The sequence below is a fragment of the Ipomoea nil genome, unplaced genomic scaffold (assembly GCF_001879475.1).
Source record: "Ipomoea nil cultivar Tokyo-kokei standard unplaced genomic scaffold, Asagao_1.1 scaffold1407, whole genome shotgun sequence".
NCBI classification, from domain to species: Eukaryota; Viridiplantae; Streptophyta; class Magnoliopsida; order Solanales; family Convolvulaceae; genus Ipomoea; species Ipomoea nil.
The window spans coordinates 6343248-6366099 of record NW_017617835.1 but is presented as its reverse complement, the minus strand read 5'-3'; the positions used below and the strand labels follow the sequence as shown (position 1 = coordinate 6366099).

General features: G+C 36.3%; 5 protein-coding genes across 8 annotated transcripts in view; 2 read left to right on the top strand and 3 right to left on the bottom strand.

Moving 5' to 3' along the window:
• Positions 1 to 20173, top strand: part of LOC109186325 (F-box protein PP2-A13-like) — a 29279-nt gene extending 9106 nt beyond the window's left edge. The window contains exons 4-5 of the mRNA XM_019336264.1: positions 12401 to 12412; positions 20161 to 20173. The gene's annotated coding sequence lies outside the window, so the exon portion shown is untranslated. The remainder of the gene's footprint in view (positions 1 to 12400; positions 12413 to 20160) is intronic.
• LOC109186321 (BAG family molecular chaperone regulator 3-like) lies at positions 545 to 2997 on the top strand. Its single transcript, XM_019336257.1, has 4 exons — positions 545 to 1568; positions 1656 to 1912; positions 2025 to 2171; positions 2253 to 2997. The coding sequence occupies exons 1-4, from the start codon at positions 1328 to 1330 to the stop codon at positions 2640 to 2642; spliced, it is 1035 nt and encodes a 344-aa protein (XP_019191802.1). The 5' UTR covers positions 545 to 1327; the 3' UTR covers positions 2643 to 2997.
• On the bottom strand, positions 6750 to 8553 carry LOC109186317 (protein DETOXIFICATION 49). Its single transcript, XM_019336248.1, has one exon. It carries the CDS (start codon positions 8480 to 8482, stop codon positions 6833 to 6835), a length of 1650 nt encoding a protein of 549 aa, XP_019191793.1. The 5' UTR covers positions 8483 to 8553; the 3' UTR covers positions 6750 to 6832.
• LOC109186319 (serine/arginine-rich splicing factor RS31-like) lies at positions 12622 to 16286 on the bottom strand. 4 transcript variants are annotated; one of them, XM_019336250.1, is made up of 6 exons: positions 16090 to 16286; positions 15589 to 15702; positions 14031 to 14143; positions 13714 to 13952; positions 13010 to 13576; positions 12622 to 12911 (listed from the first exon to the last, which is right to left on the bottom strand). In XM_019336250.1, the coding sequence occupies exons 1-6, from the start codon at positions 16274 to 16276 to the stop codon at positions 12875 to 12877; spliced, it is 1257 nt and encodes a 418-aa protein (XP_019191795.1). In that variant the 5' UTR covers positions 16277 to 16286; the 3' UTR covers positions 12622 to 12874. The 4 variants fall into 4 exon arrangements, with proteins under 4 accessions (XP_019191795.1, XP_019191796.1, XP_019191798.1 ...); XM_019336251.1 differs by having other exon boundaries at positions 15589 to 15699; XM_019336253.1 differs by having other exon boundaries at positions 16085 to 16196.
• LOC109186284 lies at positions 18093 to 22365 on the bottom strand. Its single transcript, XM_019336207.1, has 5 exons — positions 22231 to 22365; positions 20040 to 20198; positions 19579 to 19926; positions 19373 to 19449; positions 18093 to 19298 (listed from the first exon to the last, which is right to left on the bottom strand). Exons 1-5 carry the CDS (start codon positions 22331 to 22333, stop codon positions 18093 to 18095), a joined length of 1893 nt encoding a protein of 630 aa, XP_019191752.1. The 5' UTR covers positions 22334 to 22365.
• Positions 22366 to 22852: the final 487 nt, after the last annotated feature.

Below are 22852 nucleotides of genomic sequence, written 5' to 3'. Positions count from 1 at the left end.
GGAGATGCGTCAGGCGCGCCTGACGCGTCTGTTTACATTGCTTTTTTATTTTAAAAATTTCAGTTTTTGGTTTTTTTTTTTTTTTTTTCTCTCCCCTCCCACACTCTCTTTCCTAATCACTCTTACGTTATCCCCAATTCTCCCCAACTGATGTGGATGCTCTTAGCTTCAATTTTATTTTCTAATCTAAATCTAAAATACTAAATAAGTACTAAATGTCCTAGTATTGTATTGTTCCACATCGTAGATTAGGACCATAATCAACATCATAATCATTGCCTGCCCAGCCCAATCGAAATACCTAAAAACCCCCGGACACATGTCAGCTTAGATAAGGATGTGTGAGCAATTTTTCTTCACTCTCACACTATTGGTGGAAAGTCGTAGTTTTCATCTTCTCTCTCATTCTCGCTTTTACATTTCCTTCACTTCTATTTTTTTTTAACCTTTAAGCACAAGCAGCCTTTCTTGCTTTACTCCTATTTTAGTAAGGCATTATTCTTCGATCATCACCATTTTTTATTTTTTATTTTTTTAATTTGTTGAGAAGCATTTTTCTCAGTTTAATTTTTGTATAAATGTATGCAAGCTAGCTAAGAGTTGTTGTATAATTTCATTTCAGTTCTGTGCTTCTGCGCTGTCCACTCATTTCTTTATATATATATTTTTTATCTGGTTGTCTCCTTCCTCCTTCGACATTTCTCCAGAAGAACAACCAACCAAACAGGGAGAAAGAGAGTGACAGCTTTTTATTTTTTTTTATTTTTCCTTTTAAACACTTTTCTTTCCTTATTTTTCTGTGTTAACATTAAATTCCTCTGAAAATTTTCCCTCCCAGCGTTTAGTAACGTTTTCATCACCGATTTCAGTTTATTTCTCTGCATTTCGGGTCTGCGATGAAGATCTAAAATCCCCAATCCTTCGTTTCAAAGTTTTTCTTTTTCCCTACGGCAATTTTTGTGGCCACCGACACTTTCAGTTCCCGCCGATATTATCTAGGATTCAAGATTGATTTTTTTTTTTTTTTTGGGTTAAGATTCTTTTCCTCTTTTATAGTCATTCTTACCTTAATATAGTCTAGTACTGCTGCTAAAGGTGGAAACTTTGAAAGTAATCTTCTGTTTCTCAATCTCTGTAGCGTGCAAAATAGAGAAAAAGGACAGAGAAACTAGTGTGCCTATAGCACTTTCGTAGTCGTTTGTACTCGCTGAGTTTTCGGATTTAGCTTCGGGTTTGTCGGATTCGAGCAAGAGGTCAATTATCTGATCTGAGTTTAGCTTGCTGTTTTCAACGTCAGCAGCATTTGAATCACAGATACCTCAGCAACATGATGCGAATGAAGACTAAACCCACCACCACCGTTCGCCCTCCGTCGCAAATGACGAACGGAGGCTCTCGTGTTGCCGCCGCCGGCGACAATGATTGGGAGATGAGACCTTGCGGAATGCTGGTCCAGAAACGAAATCCTGATTCACATAACCATCCTCCTCCTCCTCCCACTATTCGTGTACGGGTCAAATATGGGTCAATCTACCATGAAATCAATATCAACTCTCAAGCTACCTTCGGTAACTTAACTACCCAAAATTATTTTCTTGGTTTTTTGTAATTTTGTTTTCTGAGTGATGAAAGGGGAAGAAGTATTGAATTTGCAGGGGAGCTGAAGAAAATGTTAACAGGGCCAACAGGGTTGCACCATCAAGATCAGAAATTGTTGTTCAAAGATAAGGAGAGGGATTCTAATGCATTTCTTGATGTTTGCGGCGTGAAAGATAAGTCTAAGGTTGTGCTGGTTGAAGACCCAATCAGCCAAGAGAAGAGGTATCTAGAGATGAGAAAGAATGCGAAGATGGAGAAGGCTGCAAAATCTGTATCAGAGATCAGCTTGGAGGTTGATAGGCTTGGTGGCCAGGTAATTTATTTCTTTAATTCCGAGATTCAGTTTTTGGATTCCAAGATATTGGAAACTTGAAATTAGCTAGATTAGTGATTTCTTCGATCTTCTGATCTGGATTAAATAACAGGTTTCTGCGTTAGAATCTGTAATCTCAAGAGGTGGGAAAGTTGAGGAAAAGACACTAATAAATTTGATCGAGCTCTTGATGAATCAACTCCTTAAACTGGATGGTATTGTTGCTGAAGGTGATGTCAAATTGCAGAGGAAAATGCAGGTACGTACTTTTAATTTATTTGGTTTAGGATGGATTGATTGAGAAAGTTGCAGCAGCATTTGATTTATATATATGTTTTAGGTAAAAAGAGTTCAAAAGTATGTAGAAACTCTTGATGTGCTGAAAATCAACAACTCAAGGCTGACTAGTAATGGGAATCACACTCCTAAACAGAATGCTTCATCTCCACCCCATCAATATGGCTATTCAGACAACCAAATTTCATCACGGATTCAACAGCAGCAGCAAGGCAGGCATTCACTTGGGAGCTCAGCTTCAGAAACTGGACAACAGGCACCGGGGATGGGGAGGCACTCGGCCTCGTCCTCGGGGCCTTTTGTGATAAGTACACAGTGGGAAACATTTGATTCTTCTTCGGCTCCGGGGGCAGCACAGCTTGTCCCAGTTTCAACACCCACAACTACATCAAACAACACAGCACATCCAGGATTCACTTGGAACTTGCTTTGATTGATCTGAGACCTACAATTCAGGAATATATGTTTGTCATTGCCATTGCATATGTCTCTCGCTTTCTCATATATATATGTTGGATGGGCTTGGTGGTGTCTACTAGTACCTAGTCTCCATTCTTTAATTTTGTGTATTTAGAGTTTTTTAATTTGTTAGGGTCTATCACTCCTCTATCCCTTTAATTAGATGTCTGTCATTCACTCAAATAATATATATATATATATATATATATATAATTCGGCTACAACAACATTATATATAGGCAGGCCGGATTATTTTATTTTATTTTTGAAACTTATAGGCAGGATTATTATGATCCACACATTGGATTATATATATTTGTTCTTTGTTATCTTGGCATCTCATATTTTGACTTTGCTACCCATCTTACCTTTTATTACTTCTTGATTTGTATTGTACATTTGTACATCTTACATTGTGTTGTTAGATTTTTTTTTAACAACAACAACAACAACAAAGAGATTGATTATATTTGTAATGGTTGTTTGCTAGTTTGGGTACAAAATGATGGATAGAACATGAAGAAGTTCTCCTTTTCTTAAAATGGGTAATCAAACAATTAATCCATCCAAATTAAATGATAGAAACACGGGTGAGGCAGTTGGACACAGTATAATTGGACAATTTACTTATCACTTTAAGAATTTGACTTCTATTCTTCATTCTTACGTGGAATCAACTTTGAAGACTTTTTTTTTTTTTTTTACCACATAGGTGGTTTTTTTTATTCATAGGTCAACCACTTAAATATAAACTCCATAATTATCATGCATGTCTATCTCTTAAAAGTAAAATAATTTTTTCAAACTGCTTCGATTTACTTATTGCACTCATTATTTTGCACAGACTTGTTAAATTACATGTTACAACATATCAAACCACCAAAAACACTTTATTAACGAATAACATTACCAAATATAATACTTTTGTTACATACAGAGTAATTTTTAATAATGACATTTTAAATGTTTACATGGGCCTCCGAAAGTTGGAATAAGTGGGCCTGCGGCCTGATGATATGTATGCCTAATCTTAAATTGTGTGCTATGAATGATAGGCTACCATATATTGCTTTGTCTCAGCGTACATATAAAATTCATTCTTATTAACATGCGAATCCATCAATATTGGACATGATTTATGTTTGACTTCATCCAACCCGGCCACCCCATTTTGGACTTTGGTGTAATTATATTCACTTGTAAATGGATGAATAAATACAGATCAGACCCTACATATCTGCATTTAGTTAGGAACAAAGAAACACAGTGATCAAAGTATATAAGTAGTGGAGACCCAAAAGATTAGGATAAGATCAGAATACCCGCTACACTTTTAAAGTATATATATATGCTTTCTTCGGTCGTCCCTTCAAAGAAAAGAAAACCAAGAAAAAAAAATAGAAAGTAAAACATCATCTATCAAAGTTGATCTGCACAATCTCCATACTTATATCATCTATCAAAACTGTAGTCCAAGTCCGATCCGCACGTATAATTGGACCAACCTAGCTAGCTGTTCTTGTCTCTTAATTAGTTGTACGTACGTACACTAGCTTAGTATCAAAATGTGTTGTCCCCCACGCTCCATTTTTCGGTTCCACATACATAAACATATATGTATATATATATACATCCGGCCTCTCAGTGATCTATATCTATTAATTAAAAACCTGTATATATTTTATGTTGTTGTAATAGATAGTATAGTTAAGGAGAGGTTTAGGTAGGTAATTATATATATATATATATATATATATATATAATTGATATGATATATATTATTGATTCAAATTAAAAAGACACCGCAAACAAACTATATAGGTATGTATGTATGTATGTATATGGGTATTCTCTCTCCCAACATTTATGGGGGTTGAGCATTATATTTGTGGTGGCGCTTAGCTAGCTTTAAGTTGGACAGTGGATAGAAAAGTTGATGTATGCGGTGACCGGCGGCCACCCATTACCCGGGAATCCAAGAATTATATTTAGGGTTTGGTGGTACGGCGGCGACCCAATTAAACATCGACGGAACGTAACGTCCCCCCGTACTTAATTGTCTGCTTAGGAGGAAGCTAAGCTATCTGCCGCCAGTCCGCCCTGTACGTTAGTTAGTTGTTGCCATTATTCAATTCTAGATACTATTATACGTGCCAATATTAATCCACTTTCATACCTTCTTCTATTCTATCTTTAACATGCATTTCACTTGTTTCTCCTAACAACTTATTCTCATATTATCTAACACCTATAAGTATATATATTATTCTTCAATCAAACTTGGAATCTAATTAATATATTATTATCCAACACATACTTTAAATTAGTCAATTTTAGTTTCTCTGAAGTTAAAAATATATTTGATTTGATTCAATTATCTGTAGTCAATTGGTTGCGAATCTTGTGATCTATTAAATAAAATTGATGGAGCGACTCATTGTTAGCAAAGGCTGGGTACATACATACATGGATGGTGAGAACCGAAGGGACACAAATTAAAAGCATTAATATAATGACTAAAAAACAATTAATATATAGCCAGATTACTATTCAACCCCTTCCAAACTTGATCAACAACGTCTTATAAGGGGGCAACCCCAGCTCAAGTGGTAAGGAGGTAGCGCCCTTGACCGAGAGGTCCTGGGTTCAATCCTCCGCCATGACGAGTTTGAGCCGGTCAGCTATGGGAAACCTAGGCTGGTTTACCACCTTGTGGCCCTTTGTTGGCTAGGGTCGCAGGGTGAGGGTTTACCCACATACTCACGAAAGTCAGGGGTGGGGTTTACCTCCACAATCCAAAAAAAAAAAAAGAATATTCATACAGCTTGGGTACTTGGTTCGTCACCTAACTTAAATGCATTAGAAATATGTATGAAAAAAAAAAAGGCACAAGGATTAAGGTTTGGATTGGATTCCTTGTGTGCACATGACGACAAACTAGGATCTGATTGATTGTGTGACTCGTGATCTACCTCCACAATGGTTCTAGAAAGGATCGTGTGGACTTAGCATGCATTAGTTTGACAAAATTATGATCACCTAAGTTTAAAAAAATAAATAAAGAATATTCTAAAACATGTGATAAGATGAATATTTTAAAACAAGATTCCTGGAAATTAAAATAGATTGGATGAGAAATAGTGCAGTTACTTGTATATATTATTCACATCATCTAAGTCTGACTAGCTTTTCTCAAAAAAAAAAAGTCTGATTAGCTAGCTAGCTAGCTAGATACTGAATATTCAAGCTTGATTCTTGGGAACCTTAAAGGGATCCCACCTTTTCGGATGAGTTAGGGCTGGATAAAGTTCATTTATGTGAAAAATATTCTTGAGTATGCAAGTATTTTTTTTTTTTTTTAAAGCTACATCATAGTTTGGCTTAGACATTGTTTAATATATGCATATTACATTTTACTGTGTGATTGAATGATATGTTTGTTGAAATATTTCTTCAAGTTTTCATTTATAGAGACAGGCCGGAATTTCTTTTATTTAATTCTTGAACATTTATGTTAATCATAAAAAAAATTAACAGAAATTTATGTTAATCATAAAAACTTATGTAATGAGCTTTGGTTCATGCAAATATATAATTGTGTATCTCCCCTTATTAAATGAATGAAATTTTACTATTGTTACCCGCTAGGGACTATCTTTATTCGTTAGATCACCCCTACACATTATAGTATCTATTCACGACCTCCCACATGGGAGAGGTCACTACATGTCATTTGAGCACAAGGTGTTTGGCTATCACCCCTTCATTTAATTTTTGAAAAATTATATATATATATATATATATATATATATATATATATATATATTTTTTTTTTTTTTAAATAAGTTTGTATTTTTTTTTTAATGACAAAAAAAAATTACAAACTTATTTTTTTTTAAAAAAAAAAGATAAATAATTTTTTTTTTTTTACAGAGAGTATAGTTGATCTTGATCATTAATGTTATGTTACAAACTTACAATATCAAATATTATAGGTAGGGCGGCCGTGAAAATTAAATAGTGGATATTCCTAGCAAGCATATCCAATCCTTTCTCCGATATGATATGATATAATGTGATCGAAGTTCAAAATTAAAGTGGATATGAATATGATCATCTTCCTCTTGGACGCATGCAATAATTCAATTAATTAACATACACAAATTAAAGAATATAATCATCCTGCAGCTTGTTTTCCGGTTTGACATTTTGATCATCATCATCTTCTTCTTCATCAAATGCCGGTGCTTCTTCTTCACTCTCATCACCATCACCAATATTATTATTCCAAATGACTACTACTGCTGCTCCAGTAGTAGTCTGATCTACGGATCTCTTGGCTTCAAACTCCCAATCTGTTCGAAGCAAGACCACAAGCATGGTTAGCATGCATGATGCCTGGGCCGCCAACAGCCCCACCCACAGCCCCTGGAAATCAAAACCGCCGTAGAAGCTGAGCCACACGGCCACCGGCATTCCCACCAGATAGAAGCACCCCAGATTAATATTTGCTCCCACTTTAGGCCTAGCTGTTCCTCTTAACACCCCGCACCCCGTTGTTTGCGGGCAGTTCCCCAGCTCGCACAGCCCAATTATCGGCAAAACCCCAGACGTCAACCCTACAATCTCCTTATCCTCCGTGAACATTCTCGCCCATACGTTCCTTACTGACACAGCAAAACACAGAGCCACAAAACCCAGTATGAAACTTCCCGAAACCCCCACAATGGCGGCCAGCTTGGCCTTTCTTGGCTGTCTTGCGCCCAGCTCATTCCCCACTCTGGTGGACACGCTGAAGCTAAGGGAAGACGGGAAAATGTAAATTAAAGAAGTGGTTTGAATGAGAATCCCCATGGAAGCAACGGTGGCTCTGGGGTTGTATAACAGGCCGCACAGTAAAATCATGATCTCATACCACCACCATTCTAGGCACACGGAAATGCAGCTCGGAATGGCTAACTTCAGTAAACATTTCCATCCTGCCCCTTTGAGGCACTGTGTGGACAATAATCTGCTTCCTGCTTCCCAAGACCAGGTCTTGGTGTATACACCAGAGATAAGTATATATAAGATCAATGAAGCTACAAGATTGAAGTTGGTCCATACCCCGCTAAGAGCAACTCCTTTGACGCCCAAACTAAGTTTTGTAACCAGAAAATAATTGATGGGCAGGTGAAGAAGAATAGAGAAAACGGCGCAAAAGGTTAGAGGTAAAGTTATGGATTGGGTTCGGAGATAAATGCGCAATGGATGAAGTAAAGATTGCATGAAAAGGTCAGGAATGGAGTATAGAAGATAAGATTGGGCTTGTGTGGCAATGGATTGGTCTTGACCACAGAAGAGGAGAATTGGTTTAATGTTAGCCCAAAGAAGAGCTATCGGAAGTGAAGTGAGAAAGAGCAAAAGAATGGCCCTTTGTAAGGTTAAACCAAGGAGATTATATCTCTTGGCACCAAAAGATTGGGCGCAGATGGGTTCCATTCCCATGGCTAAACCAGAAAGGATGGAATATCCGGTGATGTTAGCAAAGCCGAGAGCTAGGGATCCGCCGGCGAGGGCTAGGTCACCAAGGCGGCTGAGAAAGAGCATGGAGATGATGGAACGCGAGTAAAGGAGGAGGGCGGTGAAGATGGTGGGGAGGGCAATTTTGGCAATGGACTCCACTTCTCTGAGGACAACAAAGGCGGCAGCGCTACTGTTGTGGGGCGCATCATATGCTGCTGGGATGTCGGGGACCAGCGGAGAGAGCATGTAGTGTGCCTCATCTAATTCTGGGATAATTTTGAGCGAAGACGACGACGGGAATTGCGGCATGTCCCCGACAACATCTGTTGAGGTTGTCGTGCTGTTAAATTTGCAGGCTGATGAACACTTTGGCTTACACATTCTTAGCTTCAATTCTAGTATAATTGGATGGATGGGCAGATCAGAACGTACAATATAATATAATGAAGTAGTACAGTTGCATTCAAAAAAAAAAAAGTAGTACAGTTAGTGTCATGAATGAATGAAAGAAAAGAAATGGTGGGGGCTATTTATAGCGAGCATGTCAAGACTCAAGACTACATACAGGGTTAGACTTTAATTAATTTGAAACTAGATATATAGTTCCAATTAAGTAAACGGAAGTAGTCATACATACTATTATTAGTTGGAATCTTGAGTGGACACTAAAATATCCTTTACTCTTTCATCAACTAACTTAAAACAGTTAATCCAGTTTTTTTCTTTTTCAGTTTTCCCTGAAAACTTTTTAATACTACATAGATGGTATAATGGTCAATGGTGGTCTCTATTTGAATTAAGTCAATATGTTGTTATCTTCGTTTGGCATAATTTTAATTACTATGTTTCTTTTTCTTCTACCAAATATTGCACACTAAACCATTGAGCTAAACCCGTGCGGGTACTATGTTTTTTTTCTTCCAAAATGTTGAACTCCAACCCTAAGGGCCCCTCACACCCCGACTTGACAAAGCATTTGGGAGATCCAAATCATGGTAACTCAACTGAACATAAACCGCAGAGGCTAGACATTTGCTTACTACGCACAAGGAGCCCCCCTCAGTTTGAGAGGTAGCTCCCACACTGCCGTTGGTGAACTATGTTTCTATGTTATTATGTTTCTTTTTCTGATAAGTGGAATCGCCCATCCCAGACGCCCCATACTCCGACCCAATCACAGTGACTCACCGACAGTTTGTGGAGGGGTCACACAAGGAGACACACTCATTTTGAGAAGCTACTCTCACATTATTGTTAGTGAGACTCGATCTTTGATTTCTTGTGACAAATTTCACCTCTGCGACTAGTTAAGTTGTCCATGCAGACATATTAGATTTTTTTTTCTCAATAGATTGAGATAATTGGGCATGGTTGTCTTCGTCCAACAATTTTCAATATTTTTTATTTTTTTATTTAATTTTTAATAGCATATCATCACCAAATTCCTAAAGTACACATACAAGTTAACTTAATGCCAATGAACTCGGCATTTCGTTTATTGATTGCTAACTTAAATGACTAATTTGGTTAGTTCCACCTCTTTTTTTTTTTTTTTTTTTGGCCTATTATTTTAGGTGCTTCCTTAGCTTGACTTTTTTAGAATTCAAAGACTTGTGAACATGTTAAAGATAGTTATTTGTATACTTTGGTACTTGTTCAAAGGAATTGAATAAACGTATCTTTAATTGAATGGTTCTGATCTTCCCCAAAAGGTTATACCCAATTCCAAGAGTCTCGAACTTTAACATCTTCTCTCAAATACTACATACTCAATCATTGAGTTAAGTCTGTGCGAACTTAATTAATTGAATGGTTCTATTGATATAGGTGTTGTACTTTGATTATTTTCGGCACCAAAGAAAAGGAAATAAAATCACTCTTTAATGAATCTAATTTTAGAGTTTTAAATGGTTTTAACTATATACCAGAACAAAATAATGTAAATGCAAAACAAAAGAGCATAAATACAAGTTTCATTAAAGATGATCTCTTATTTATTATTTTGATCATATCTTAATGTAAAAATAAAATAAAAATTCAATTGAAGGTTCAGTATCACCAGAACGAAAAGTAAACTCTTTGTTTCTTATTGTTTTTTTCTTTTACTTGATCATTACCAAAAAATAATAACAATGATAAAAAGATATATTCTCGAACTTACTTATTTTCAATATATATTATGTTGTATTTAAATTTAAAAAAAAAAAAAAAAAAAAAAAAAAAAAGAACATTCCAAACAAAGTGGTTAAATAACTTCTCCGAATCGTTTTGACAGCGTCAAAAATAGGCCGGGGTGTTTTCATTTCATGTAATTCATGAAGTGAAGTCAAGATTTGAATCATGGAATTTCCTTATAAAGTCAAATTTATACACTTGGCGGTCACCTTGGCAACGTCACGTCACTAGCTTCAAGTAAAAAGAAAGCCTCATCATCATATCTCTGCTTTAATTAGAGCAAGAAGTTTTTGGGAGTTTTGATTATTAAATATCTTCAAGCTAAGGCCTAAGGAAAAGAAAGAAATTAAAATTTATAACTACGATAGGGGATCCCATCGATCATGTTTTATTTTGAAATTTTGCAATAGCTGTCGTCGTCATTATCGGGAAGGAACGGAAGGGAATTGAATGGCGACCGCGTCAAATTTGTCAAAAGTCCCCGGCCGTTTTTTTCGAACGCCGCACTCTCAATTGCATTTTTGCTATCTCCACTATACACATATGTGCATCATTTCCTACATACTATCATCTTTACGTTGCCTTCTTTAAAAGCAACCATATTTTTTAATTAATAAATAAATAATAGTCATTAAGATGATAATAACATTCACCGTGTTTCCAAAATATTTAATTGTTTTTCATAAACACTACAATACATAGCAACTAAAATTAAATTTTATTACACGTGTGTGATTACAATTTTCTCCATCATATAAAATAAAAGAAAAAATAAATAGTCTATTCTCGCTCGTTGCATTATATGTTTATGTAATAATTTTTGTTTGGTATGTATTATACATTATAGCCTTGTTTGGTAACATAGTTAGCTTATCAGTCAATTTTGACTTATTTGACTATTATTAGTAGTTTGACTTTGTGAAACAATCAATATAAGTATTTGATTAATTAACTTTTTGTAATAGCTTATTGCTCCAAAAATTTAAAATTCAAAAATTTTGATCAATTTTTTGATAAAGTCATTTTGCATATAATCAGCTAACAGTTCATTTACCAAACATATTTTTACAATCAGCTACTAGTCAAATCAATTAACTCAATCAGCTAACAGCTATTTACAAAACACCCCAAAAACTAGTTACGTTCAACTTTCACTAATTTAGAGTCAGACTGCTATCATCCACTTTTTGAATTTTGAGGATGAAATCTCTTAATACATATATTGCTCAATTCATTTATAAGATTGAATTCGAAATTTTCTTTAATAAGTTTCTTCTTTTAAAAAAAAAAAAAAATCATATTTGAATCATTCACAATTTTTTTTATATTAGTTGTTTTAATTCTATGGAGAATGGGTTAGTGAAATGAATTTGGACGCGCAGCATCATATCATGGTCTCATCATATTAACAATGTGAACGATTAAGCTAGGCTTGCAACAGCACAGTTGTGAAGAGAGGATTAAGGTTTGCGCAGGTCTTCCACTAAAACTAATTGAACGCGTAAGTAGATAGATCAGATTATCAGAAGATGGTAAAAATAGCTTAGCTTGTCAAACCCGCCCATGAATAATCCTTGGAATCAAAAGTGATCACTACCTATTCATTTTCAAATAAATATTATAGTCAAATGTGAAATAAATAAACCGATTATTACCAATTAAATATTTCTATATGATCTATAGACATTTTTTTTCAATTAAAAAAGTTGAAGAGTTTTTATTTTCAATAACATTCATAACAATGTTGACTATTGTCATAAAATTACCTAGTAATAGTGACGCAAGGCTAATTAAGCTACAAACAAGTAATTGATGATGTTAAGGACGGAGATATGTATATTGAGAGAATGAAAGAAGACCCATTGATAAGCCCAAAGAGCAAACTCAAAATTAATATTAATCCAAGAAGACAAAACAGACCATTAAAAGCAATATTAATGACCATCAACAAATCAAATTCAACTACTGACCATAGCTTATAGCCAATCAACCGTGCCGACCACAAATAATGCAACATTTGAAATACATCACAAAAGCCATTTTATAAGCAAGAAATTAATTAAAGTCAAGCAATTGGAGGCTAAAAACATGATTATAGTCTCATTTCCTTTCCGAGAAACTTTGTATACGTGTCTTCAACAACGACATAATAGTTCCATCAGCCTACTACAATGATTTTAAACTCACTTTATTCCATCTACGAGTATTTAATTTTACACTTTTGTAATTTCACTCAAAATCCCATGGCACTGTCTAATTTGCGTATACGCAAAGAAAATAAGGAGAAACATATATAACCAATTCAATCAAATGCAGTTTGTTGGTTGAAGCATGAATAAAATGATATGAAAGAACATCTGAAATGTGACCGCAGAAACTACTACAATGTTGATTTGATCAACAACAGTTCTTAGAAATGGCATTACACTTGACCAGAACACTCGGCTATTCCTGTAATAAAGCAACTTCATCAAGGGCATGCCCAACTGAAAAATGCTCCAAATACCAGGTAATTGTGCAACATATTCAGGAACGAGACCTCTCTCGCGATGAGGCTGAACCACTGCATTACCAGAAAAAAAAAAAAAAAAAAAACATAAATTTTAGTGTATAATGCCTCAGCTGTTACATTAAGTATGTTTCTTAGAGTAAGGTGCAAACCTCCTGTATCTTTCAGGTGGACTTTCTCCCCCATATTCAGGGCCATCCATAACTTCATGCTTTAAATTTGGGCTGCCACCATGACGATAGCCATCAGGACTGGACTTCTCTTGCCTTTCTCTGTGAGGACTGCGGCTGTGTTCACGAGCATAATCAGGACTTCCCCCCTCGAGCTCACCGTTAGCACGGCCATTGCCAGGAGCAGGACTCTCCTGTCGAGGACTCAGGCTGTGGGCACTACCATTACCAGAATTCCTCTCCTTCCTAACATTTGGACTACGCCCACGGGCATGTTCAGAATCCCTTCCCTTGTGATTTGGACTTCCACTAGGGCTACGACCATAAACAGGACTGGGCCTTTCTCGACGATATGGACTGGGGCTACGGCCTCGACCACGACCATAGTCAGGACTGGCCCTCTCTCTCCCACAAGGGCTTCGAGACCGACCACGATCATAACCCCGCCTAGGAGACCTGTCACGAGTTCTATCAGGACTATATCCACTTTTCCGCTCATCATCATCTTTGATAGCATATTCCACCGTAATGACACGATCCATCAATTTACTGCATATAAACAAATAAACTGCAGATAAGTAACAGAGAAATTACACGAGGAAAACATAATATTTGGGGAAAAGTTACCAACTCAATAAGTTACCCTCAAATGACAATTAAGTAGAAAAACAAATGTAGGAACGCACCTCAAGTTTGTGGCATCCAATGCTTTGGTGGCATCCTCTTGCATTTCATATTGAATGAATGCAAAATTCCTTCTGATCCTTATGTTGAGTATTTTACCATATGGCTCAAAGTGCCTCTCTAAGTCCCTTGTCCTAGTATGGTAGGGATCAAAGTTGATGACAAACAAAGTCTTTGAAAGCCTTGTACTACCACCACCAGAAGATTTCCTGGAACTCTCATGGCGTCTGCCTCGTTCTTCCTGCAGCACAATCATAAGGCCAGTTATGTAGGATGAAAAGAGATCAAGTCAACATGTTGCAACAGAGAGTCATACTACCTTTGACCACTCAACACGAAGCCTACGCCCCTTCCTACCAAATTCCAGTCGATCAAGTCCCCGTATGGCATCATCGCCATCTCTTTCATCTTCCATGTACACAAAAGCAAAACCTATTCAAAAGAGGAAAATTAAAAAAAAAAAAAAATTGAGTAAAAATTCATGTGAAAAGAATAGTTGAGAATCCTCCCATGAGAGGACTCCTTTGCAATTGGCGAATAAGTCCATCCAGCAGATGTCGGAATCGTCTAACATATCATCCCATTACAAAAAAGACCACTGGCAATCTAGAAACTATAGACCAGTAAAATCAGTAACAGACCTTGCACATTGGACTAATTGATGTCAAGGAACAAGAATCGAAAGGTGGATGTCTCATGGTGAGAAAATGTAAAGAGAGTGCCTTCTCCATTTTATTCTGCTGCCTCAGCTTCGAGGTCGGCATTGAAACAAGTCTGGCAATGAGGATGGGTAAAAGTGATGATGAATGGAGGGCACTAATGACGGGGGAAATGTATGATGGTGATGCCATGATGAATCATAGAGCTCTTCTATACAAGAAGAGTATGCTTGTCACATCCAGGAAATGAAATGCAGAATCCGTCCACCATCCATGAATGCATGGACATTGCAAATCCTGCGCCAAAGAATCAGTTGAGAATGGGGGTTTACACTAAAAAAATACACGGTTTCCTTTAAAGAATATCCTGACACCCCAGAAAAGCTCAACAGACTGCTGTTGTTAAGTTGCAGATCTGGAATTGAGGGCAGATACTCTACTGTGTAGGAATTTAGCTGCCTCTTGCAGGCAGATCTAGCCTTTCGAGTCTTTGACCACATTGCTGAACTTCTGAAAATACTTCAAAAAACTTACCTACCAAAAAATGAACACTGAAAGCCACACTGCATCATGATTGGCCAAAACAGGTTGAGAGTAAATTCAGCTTTATTTCGCACTTCCTTTTGCGTAAAAAGTAAAAACACCTCCATTCAAGAGCTTTAGATTATCTTGATTAAGCCCTTTGATATTAGAGCTATGGGAGCTGCCAGCATCCTATTGCTAATGGCAACACTTAGCTCAGACTCCACAAGTACCAGAGGGATTCCAGAAAAATCAGAAGCAATGATGCAGTAAGGTGCCCTCCACTAGCAGAGGTGTAGAAGCCTTCATAGTTGGCACTCACAGAAGGACCACATAGTGCGAACACATGCCATTGCAGCATTGGCAGATGATTTACTAAATTTTTTTGGGGGGGAAATGTATTGGTGCATTATTCAATGTTTGGAAAACATTTCATGTAAATGAAAAGAAATGGAACTATTACATTGAGCTAACAAAAACCACCAAGTTGCATATAAAATCTTTCAAAGATGCAGTAATTTGATACTATGAAAGGCGCCAGTGTGCTTAAAGTTAAAGCTCAATCCACTCTCATCAGTCATCAATGAACAACGCAAAGCAATATAAATAACTGCAATGCTAAACTACGGAGCACTAATTATGCGGACTTAACACACTGCATGGAAAATAGAAATTAACAAGACAGATCAAGCTTACCAGACTTCATGTCCACCCTGTCAACCTTTCCATATTTTCTGAAGAGCCTCTCCAGGTCACTCTGCCTAGTGTCGTACTCAAAGTTTCCACAGAAAACTGGCCTCATCTCACCTGCTGAGAAAACGTAAGAATTCTATAGTCCCAAAAGTAAACATAACTTCGACAAGAATCGCAAATTAAAACCATAAAAAATGTATTGTTCCAGATATATACCCGAAAATCAAAATGCAAAACCAAAAGAAAAAACAAAATACAAGCCGCGATTCGATTCTCTATATACAGATCGAGTCAAAGCACAATCAGATCTATCTGAGCCGAAATTAAAACACAAGTCATGAGTTCAACAAAGCCCCGTATGATTGCTTTAAGTCACGTCTACATAGAAGGATGATAAAATAGGAAAACTGTAATGCCATAAAAAAAGATATTCAAATCATCAGCTTCTTATGATCTTTGCGCAGTCAAACAGATCTGGTGAAAGGACAAGAGAAAATACCTTACCTGGGAAGTTTGCCAAGCTCGTAAAAAGTCGGAACCCTAATTGCAGCGAGTTGAGAAAGAAGAGGGGCGGAGAATGAAAAATATCTATGGGTAAGTGGGTAACCCACCTGTGAGTATGTGTGGAAGCTGGCAAGAATGGAGTAATTCCTACGCTATAATTACCAATGTAACCCCACACAAATTTCATTATTACACACGCCCCATAAGGCAAAGAATTAATTTCACTTTTGGTCCCACGACTTTTGATGTTCTATCACTTTTGGTGCACAACTTTAAAATTTTTTAATTTTGGTGCCTAACTTTGTTATTTTTATCAATTTTGGTCCTTTCGGCCAAATTGACAGTTAAATGTTGTTGGATTTTATATTGTTAGGGGTAAAATCGTCATCCCAAGGAAACATCTTCAATATCTAAACAAAATCACCGTAAAATCATATCTATAGGTGTTTGATGATGAGAATAATGGGGAAGATGGGCAGAAACCAGACATATCTATGGGATTTATAGTTTCGACCATTGGCAAACTCTTCTTTTCCTCTTAATCTGATTTTTCTTTTGTTTAAATATTGAAGATCTTTCCATGGGATGACGATTTTGCCCCTAAAATATAAAATCTAGAAATATTTTACCGTCAATTTGGCTAGAAGGACCTAAACTGATAAAAATAACAAAGTTAGGCACCAAAATTGAAAAAATTTAAAGTTGTGCACCAAAAGTGATAAGAACTCAAAAGTTGTGGGACCAAAAGTGAAATTAATTCTAAGGCAAATTATACCGTGGGCGGTCCACAATGTATTGTGGTCCATGTATCATATATACACCGCAGTTTCATTTCAACACAGCTACAGTATCATTTTGATATAAATGTAATTTCACTGGATAATATATATTCAAATATGTGAAATTGTTATTCAGTTTAATTTTGTATATATTGCAGTTTCATTTCAATATAATTACAGTTTCATTTCAATTTAATTGCAGTTTCATTTGATAATATAATATAATAAAAATAATATGTGAGATAATGTCAGTTTAGATACACTATAGTGTCTGCCATTTTGAACCATGGTCCACTGTATAATTGTTGCGCCCCATAACTGGCCATTAGACCGCATGCTATCTTTAGTTGGCGAGTAATACTCATATACTCATATTGTATGTTTCACATTTACATAATAAGTTACTCGTATATTATATTTATTCACAAACGTTACTCTTTCACATTTATCTATGTGACAAATAAAGATGGATTATTTTCATTTAAAAAAATGTTTACATATCCAGTAGAGTTTGAGAATAATATAAAATAGAAGTTCATATCCATAACTTCATAACTACACATTCATAACTTCATAACTATACATCCAGAATTGCATAACTATACATCTATAACTTCATAACTATAAATCCATAATTACATAACTACGCCATGCATAATTACACATTCATAATTTCATAACTAAAAATCTAGAATGAATGAACAACATAATGATGTTGCTGGGAATCGAAATTAATTTTTTTTTTAAGTGGAATGCGCGTTTTTTTTTTTTTTTTTGCGGATGCACAACATAAATTGCCGTGATTTGAAATACAATGGAGACGTCGTTGCCAATAGATATAGTAAGAAGCTAGCTAGCTAGTACAGCGATTCAAAATAGATTTGTTTGGATGCATCTCACAATTGATGTTATTGCCTTTTAGGTATTATATTGAGTTAATTGTAGGCAAAAGTTCTCCCTTCCAGCAATGTCTAAATATTTCATTATATAAATTATAAAATGCGGGCAAATTAAATCATCCATCAATCACATAAATAATATAATCTTATTATGACATGCATGAAATATATAGATCAGAATATGAGATGGAGTTTTAAATTAAATTAAAGTTTGAGTTGAATATATAAAATTTGCTGATCACGTCCTCAAAAGTCGAAAGAAATTGTACGCCGTTTACATACGAAAGTTGCTAGCAAGCATATCCCCAATAATATATGCTGCAATTCAATTATTGGATGTGTGGTGTTGTTGGGCGGCGCCCACGGAGGGCATTGAAGCATAAACGGATTGAAGGAATAATTCCTCATCGTTACGCGGCTCCAGAAGCAGTTGATCAAGGCTTGGAAGATCCTCATGATCATCGTAGTACTGTGTCGTCGTCACAGCACTACTATTGCTCAAGTTGGAATTTTCATCTCCTCCAGTAGCAGTATTGGTTCCAATAGCATCATCATGAAGTGGGTGTGAGGGCGGCGGCGTCAGATCAGTTTGTGGTTGAACAGTAGGGTCATGGTCAACAGGAACAAACAACGGCGGCGGCCGGTTTCCTCCGCCTTCTGTACAAGTATTTGGGCGGCTATTCTGAGATGCATCATCGCTTTGGTTCTCCGTTGAATCACTCAACAGGAACTTGAACACATCATCATCATTGATATCGAAGAGAAAACCAAAATCAAGAGGATTAGGAGGAACCTCCTCAACTACGCGGCCGCTCAGTTGATTGGGGCGCGTTGCTGCTGCTGCTGCACCCCTCACCATTATTTCAATATTCCTATACCTAGTAGTTTCAGCAGCAGCATTATTATTATTAATGTTGTTGTATGTTTGAGGAGGCTGTAGCATACTACTGCCGCCTCCACCTTGGAATTGCAGTGCCGGCACCGGCGGTGACGCTGCAGCTATAGCGTCATTAATATTTCCACGGATTACCAGGGGGGGCAACAATGTGAAGCTTCGCTGATAAATTGGGTTCACCATATTGGTTCTAGCAGGTATCAACGACGGGGACGACTGTAGTCCAAAATTAAAACGCTGCTGCTGCTGATGATGATGGGGCGAAAGCAGCAGGCTTGATTGACGACCACCCGTACCATATCCAGGCCGCCAGCTGGGTTGATTACAAAGAGGTGAAGCGGCGGCTAGGCGAGGAGGACCGGAGAATAAAAAGGACGATGATGATGATGATGAGAAGGTCCCAGCTGGGGGCATAGGTATAGGCGGCTGCTCCTCCGCCGTGATATTATTATTCCACCGCCCGCCGCCGCCTAATGATGTCTGCAGATTATTAATTAGGGAAAGCATGCCCCCGTACCTTCTGGGTGCAGCAATTCTTGGGCCCAAGTTCACCCCGCTGCCAAACCCCCAATCAACATTATTCCGTTGGCTTGGCACCGTTAGCTCCGTCACCCGCTTCAAGAACATTCGGTATTTCTGCATATATAATATATATTATTAATTAAACAGCTAATAAGGCGATCGAACTGAGCTGAAGCTAATTAAGCTACCTGCAAATGACTGGCAACGTGTTCTCTTGTTATTCCGGGCACATCCATGACTTCTAGAATCTTCTTTGGAACAGCATCTACGCCCACATACACGCACGCACGCAGCACGTACAACCAATAATTCAAGATCCAAGCCGACAAACAAATTAAATTAGACAACTTTAATTTTAACCAATATATACATATATAGATCCAATTCAACTTACTGTTAAGTCCAATTAATGTGATAGCATCCAAGAACTTATAGTGAAGTCTGGCTGTCCAGACAAGCTTTTTCTTTCCGGTGAGCTTATTAGTCTTGAATGTTACTTCTCCTTCTCTTGTTATTTCATAATTATTATTATTATTATTATTTGTGTTAGCTGCAGGATCATCTGTAGGAGGAAGAGGAGGAATAATATTGGTATTTTGGTCGTCCTTCTTAGGAGCCGCCGCCGCAATTTGGCATAGATACTTTCTGACATCATTAACCGACACCGGCTTACTTATGAATAAAGTAGCACCAAAGTCCACTCCCCTCCCCACCATGGTGTCTCTGTCGTCAACAGACATCACTGCATATATATATATGCATTTACATTCATTATTTTTACATATATATTTCATCATCATCATCATCATATATAGCTAGTCCAAATATTAAAGTATATAAAAACTAATTACTCACAAATAACAGGCAGTTGAAAGTGAGTGGTGATTTGGTGCTGCAATTCAAATCCATTCATCTCAGGCATGTGCACATCTGCAATAACAACATCAAACCCACCTGCTGCTTCCACCCCACCAAGAATAATCAGTGCTTCCCTGGGGTCTTTCACTGTCACAACTGCACCCAACCCCATTAATTAAATCCCCCAATCAACTTTATTAACAATTTAAAATATAAATTAATTACTCGCTTCGTAACTAACAATAATTTTTCTACTTCCATTCAACCAATTCAACAATATATATATAGCATAGGAATGAATGAGAGCTAGCTAGCGTGACACTAATTAACTACATTAAATATAACAAGTAAATAAATTCTTTCAAGAGAATTTAAAAGGTTTACCATACAAGTTTCAAATGAGTTATTTATAGATTTCTACATGTTTCATAAATAAAATAAAATCTATCTAAAAAAAAATAAAGATTTAACTAGCATGCTTTTTAATGGTAAATAATTCAAATGAGTTGTTAGTAGATTTGCACGCTAAACATGCGTTATACATACAACAAATTTATTCAGTCAAATAGGAATAAGGATCTTATTAGCATATATATACACGTTTAAATGATGATATATAAATAGTTCAAATAAGTTACAAATAGATCAAATATAATTTTTATGAGTGGTATCCCCTGCATGCCAAACATGTTTTATAAAGCAAATCTATTTAAGAAGAGATAAAGATTAAAGTCATTTAACTACCATACATTTTAATTAACAGTGTCATCTCCACTCTCCAGTCATACATGTTTTATAGAGCAAATTTATTCAAGAAAAGAAGAAGAAAGGGGCGGGGGCCATCTTCATCCCCATTTCCTTGACCACAACCTCGTATAGGAATTGAAATTTTTTTGATTTCCAGTCTACCCCATAATCAAATGGTCAAATTAGTACATGCAATTTTTTATATTAAAATACAAAAAATTAAAAATTAAATCTCTGTGTAGATTTTACACACGCACGCGCATGCCTGAGAGAAAGGATTTAAGTGAGAACATACCCTCACATAAAAAGTTAGAAATACTCTAATCCATCTATTTTAAGTAGATCAACTACGGATGGTTGCTGAAAATAATGGGAAAAAATGTCAGGTTAGTTTTATAAATATTAAAAATTTAAAAGTTTAGAATATTTATAAAATTAACATTATGTTTTTTTTTTTGAAAACTCGCAACCATTGATAAATCATGATGAACGGTTTTGATCGATCTTCACTTTATATATATATATATATAATGGAGTGGTATTCCCGTCTCTGATAGGCTAAAATCGGAATCCCCATTGAATCGGAATCTCCATTCACATTGGAGTGGGATCAATGTTGCAAAAAACGTTAGGCGCCCCCTAGGTGTCAAGGGGGCACTTAGGCGCCGATTTTTTATTTTTATTTTTTATTTTTTTAATTAAAAATAAAATTAAAATTTTTCAAAATTTAGTAATAAAACATAAGGTTTCCATAGTTATTTCTTAGAAACTATTTACGAAAGTGGTTGTAAAATTGTTCAAAAGATTGTTTAAACCATCTAAATATATTAAAAAAAAAACTAAAATTAAGAGCTAAAGAAGCATTTTTTTTGAGAAATTAGTATAGATCTTGAAAAAATACGTGATTTGAAAAAAAAAATTGTTCAAATCAAACAACCGAATCAAAAGTTATGCCTTCCGGAACTTTTCTCACATCTTCAACAAAAAAAAAAAAAAAAAAAAATCCCCGAACCGGCCGCGAAGGAGGCCGCCAAGGCCATTCCTCGCGGCGGCCTCCCACCGCCTAGCGCCTAAGCGTGATTTTTGCAACACTAGGTGGGATTGAAGATTCCCATCGAAAAATTGAAAATTTGTATTTTTTTTTTCTTTGAAAACTCGTGGATCTAATAATTAGCATACTTTTTATTGATAAATAATTAAAATGAATTACTATTTGATTTAATTTGTAAGCGTCGATCTCCCACAAAACATGTTTTACAAGCTAAGGCATACACGCACAAAATGTATATATCCATTGAAGAAAGAAGAAAGACGATGGATGCAAGTCGCATATGTGTATAATTAACAAAAAAAGCTAAGGATGGATCCATGCATGCATATACATATATAGATCTTAAGAAACAAGTGATGAGTGAAAGGAAGAGTAATAAATAAAATGAACCTTGGAAGTTCAATTTCCTGAGAAGAGCAGCAACAACGGCAAGGGAAGTGGAATCGTCGTCCACAACCAAAATTTTCATGGCATTAGCAGCAGAGGAGTCCATCACTGATCTGGTCTGGGGACTGGGGTACGGTTCGGTGGGGTTATTATATTGAAGCTGAGGAATGAATTGAAGATGCAAGCAAAGCAAATGACAAATTGAAACACACCTCGTATTTATACATGTTTTGTTGAGTCGTCAACGGCTTGTATTGTATCCGTGTGGGGCATGGCGGATTCGATCAAATATTTTGTTTACAAACTTGGATTCGCTATATTTTATTTTATTTTATTTTTTTCACTTTTTGGTTAGTTATATATATATGCTGATCTAATTGATCATCAGGAGAAATTATATTAAATATTATACGAATCTAATTTGGACTTGCACGCACGGGGTTTGCGCCCACTTAGCACGCACTACATTATACAACTAAAAACAATGAAAGTTATTAGTTGTATGACCAAGAATGGTATAGAATTTACATCCTCCCACATGCTCTTTCGGATCTGAGTGTGGGGTCCTTAGGGTTGAGGATTTAGCCTTTTGGGGTAAGAATGGTATAGAATTTACAATCTCACT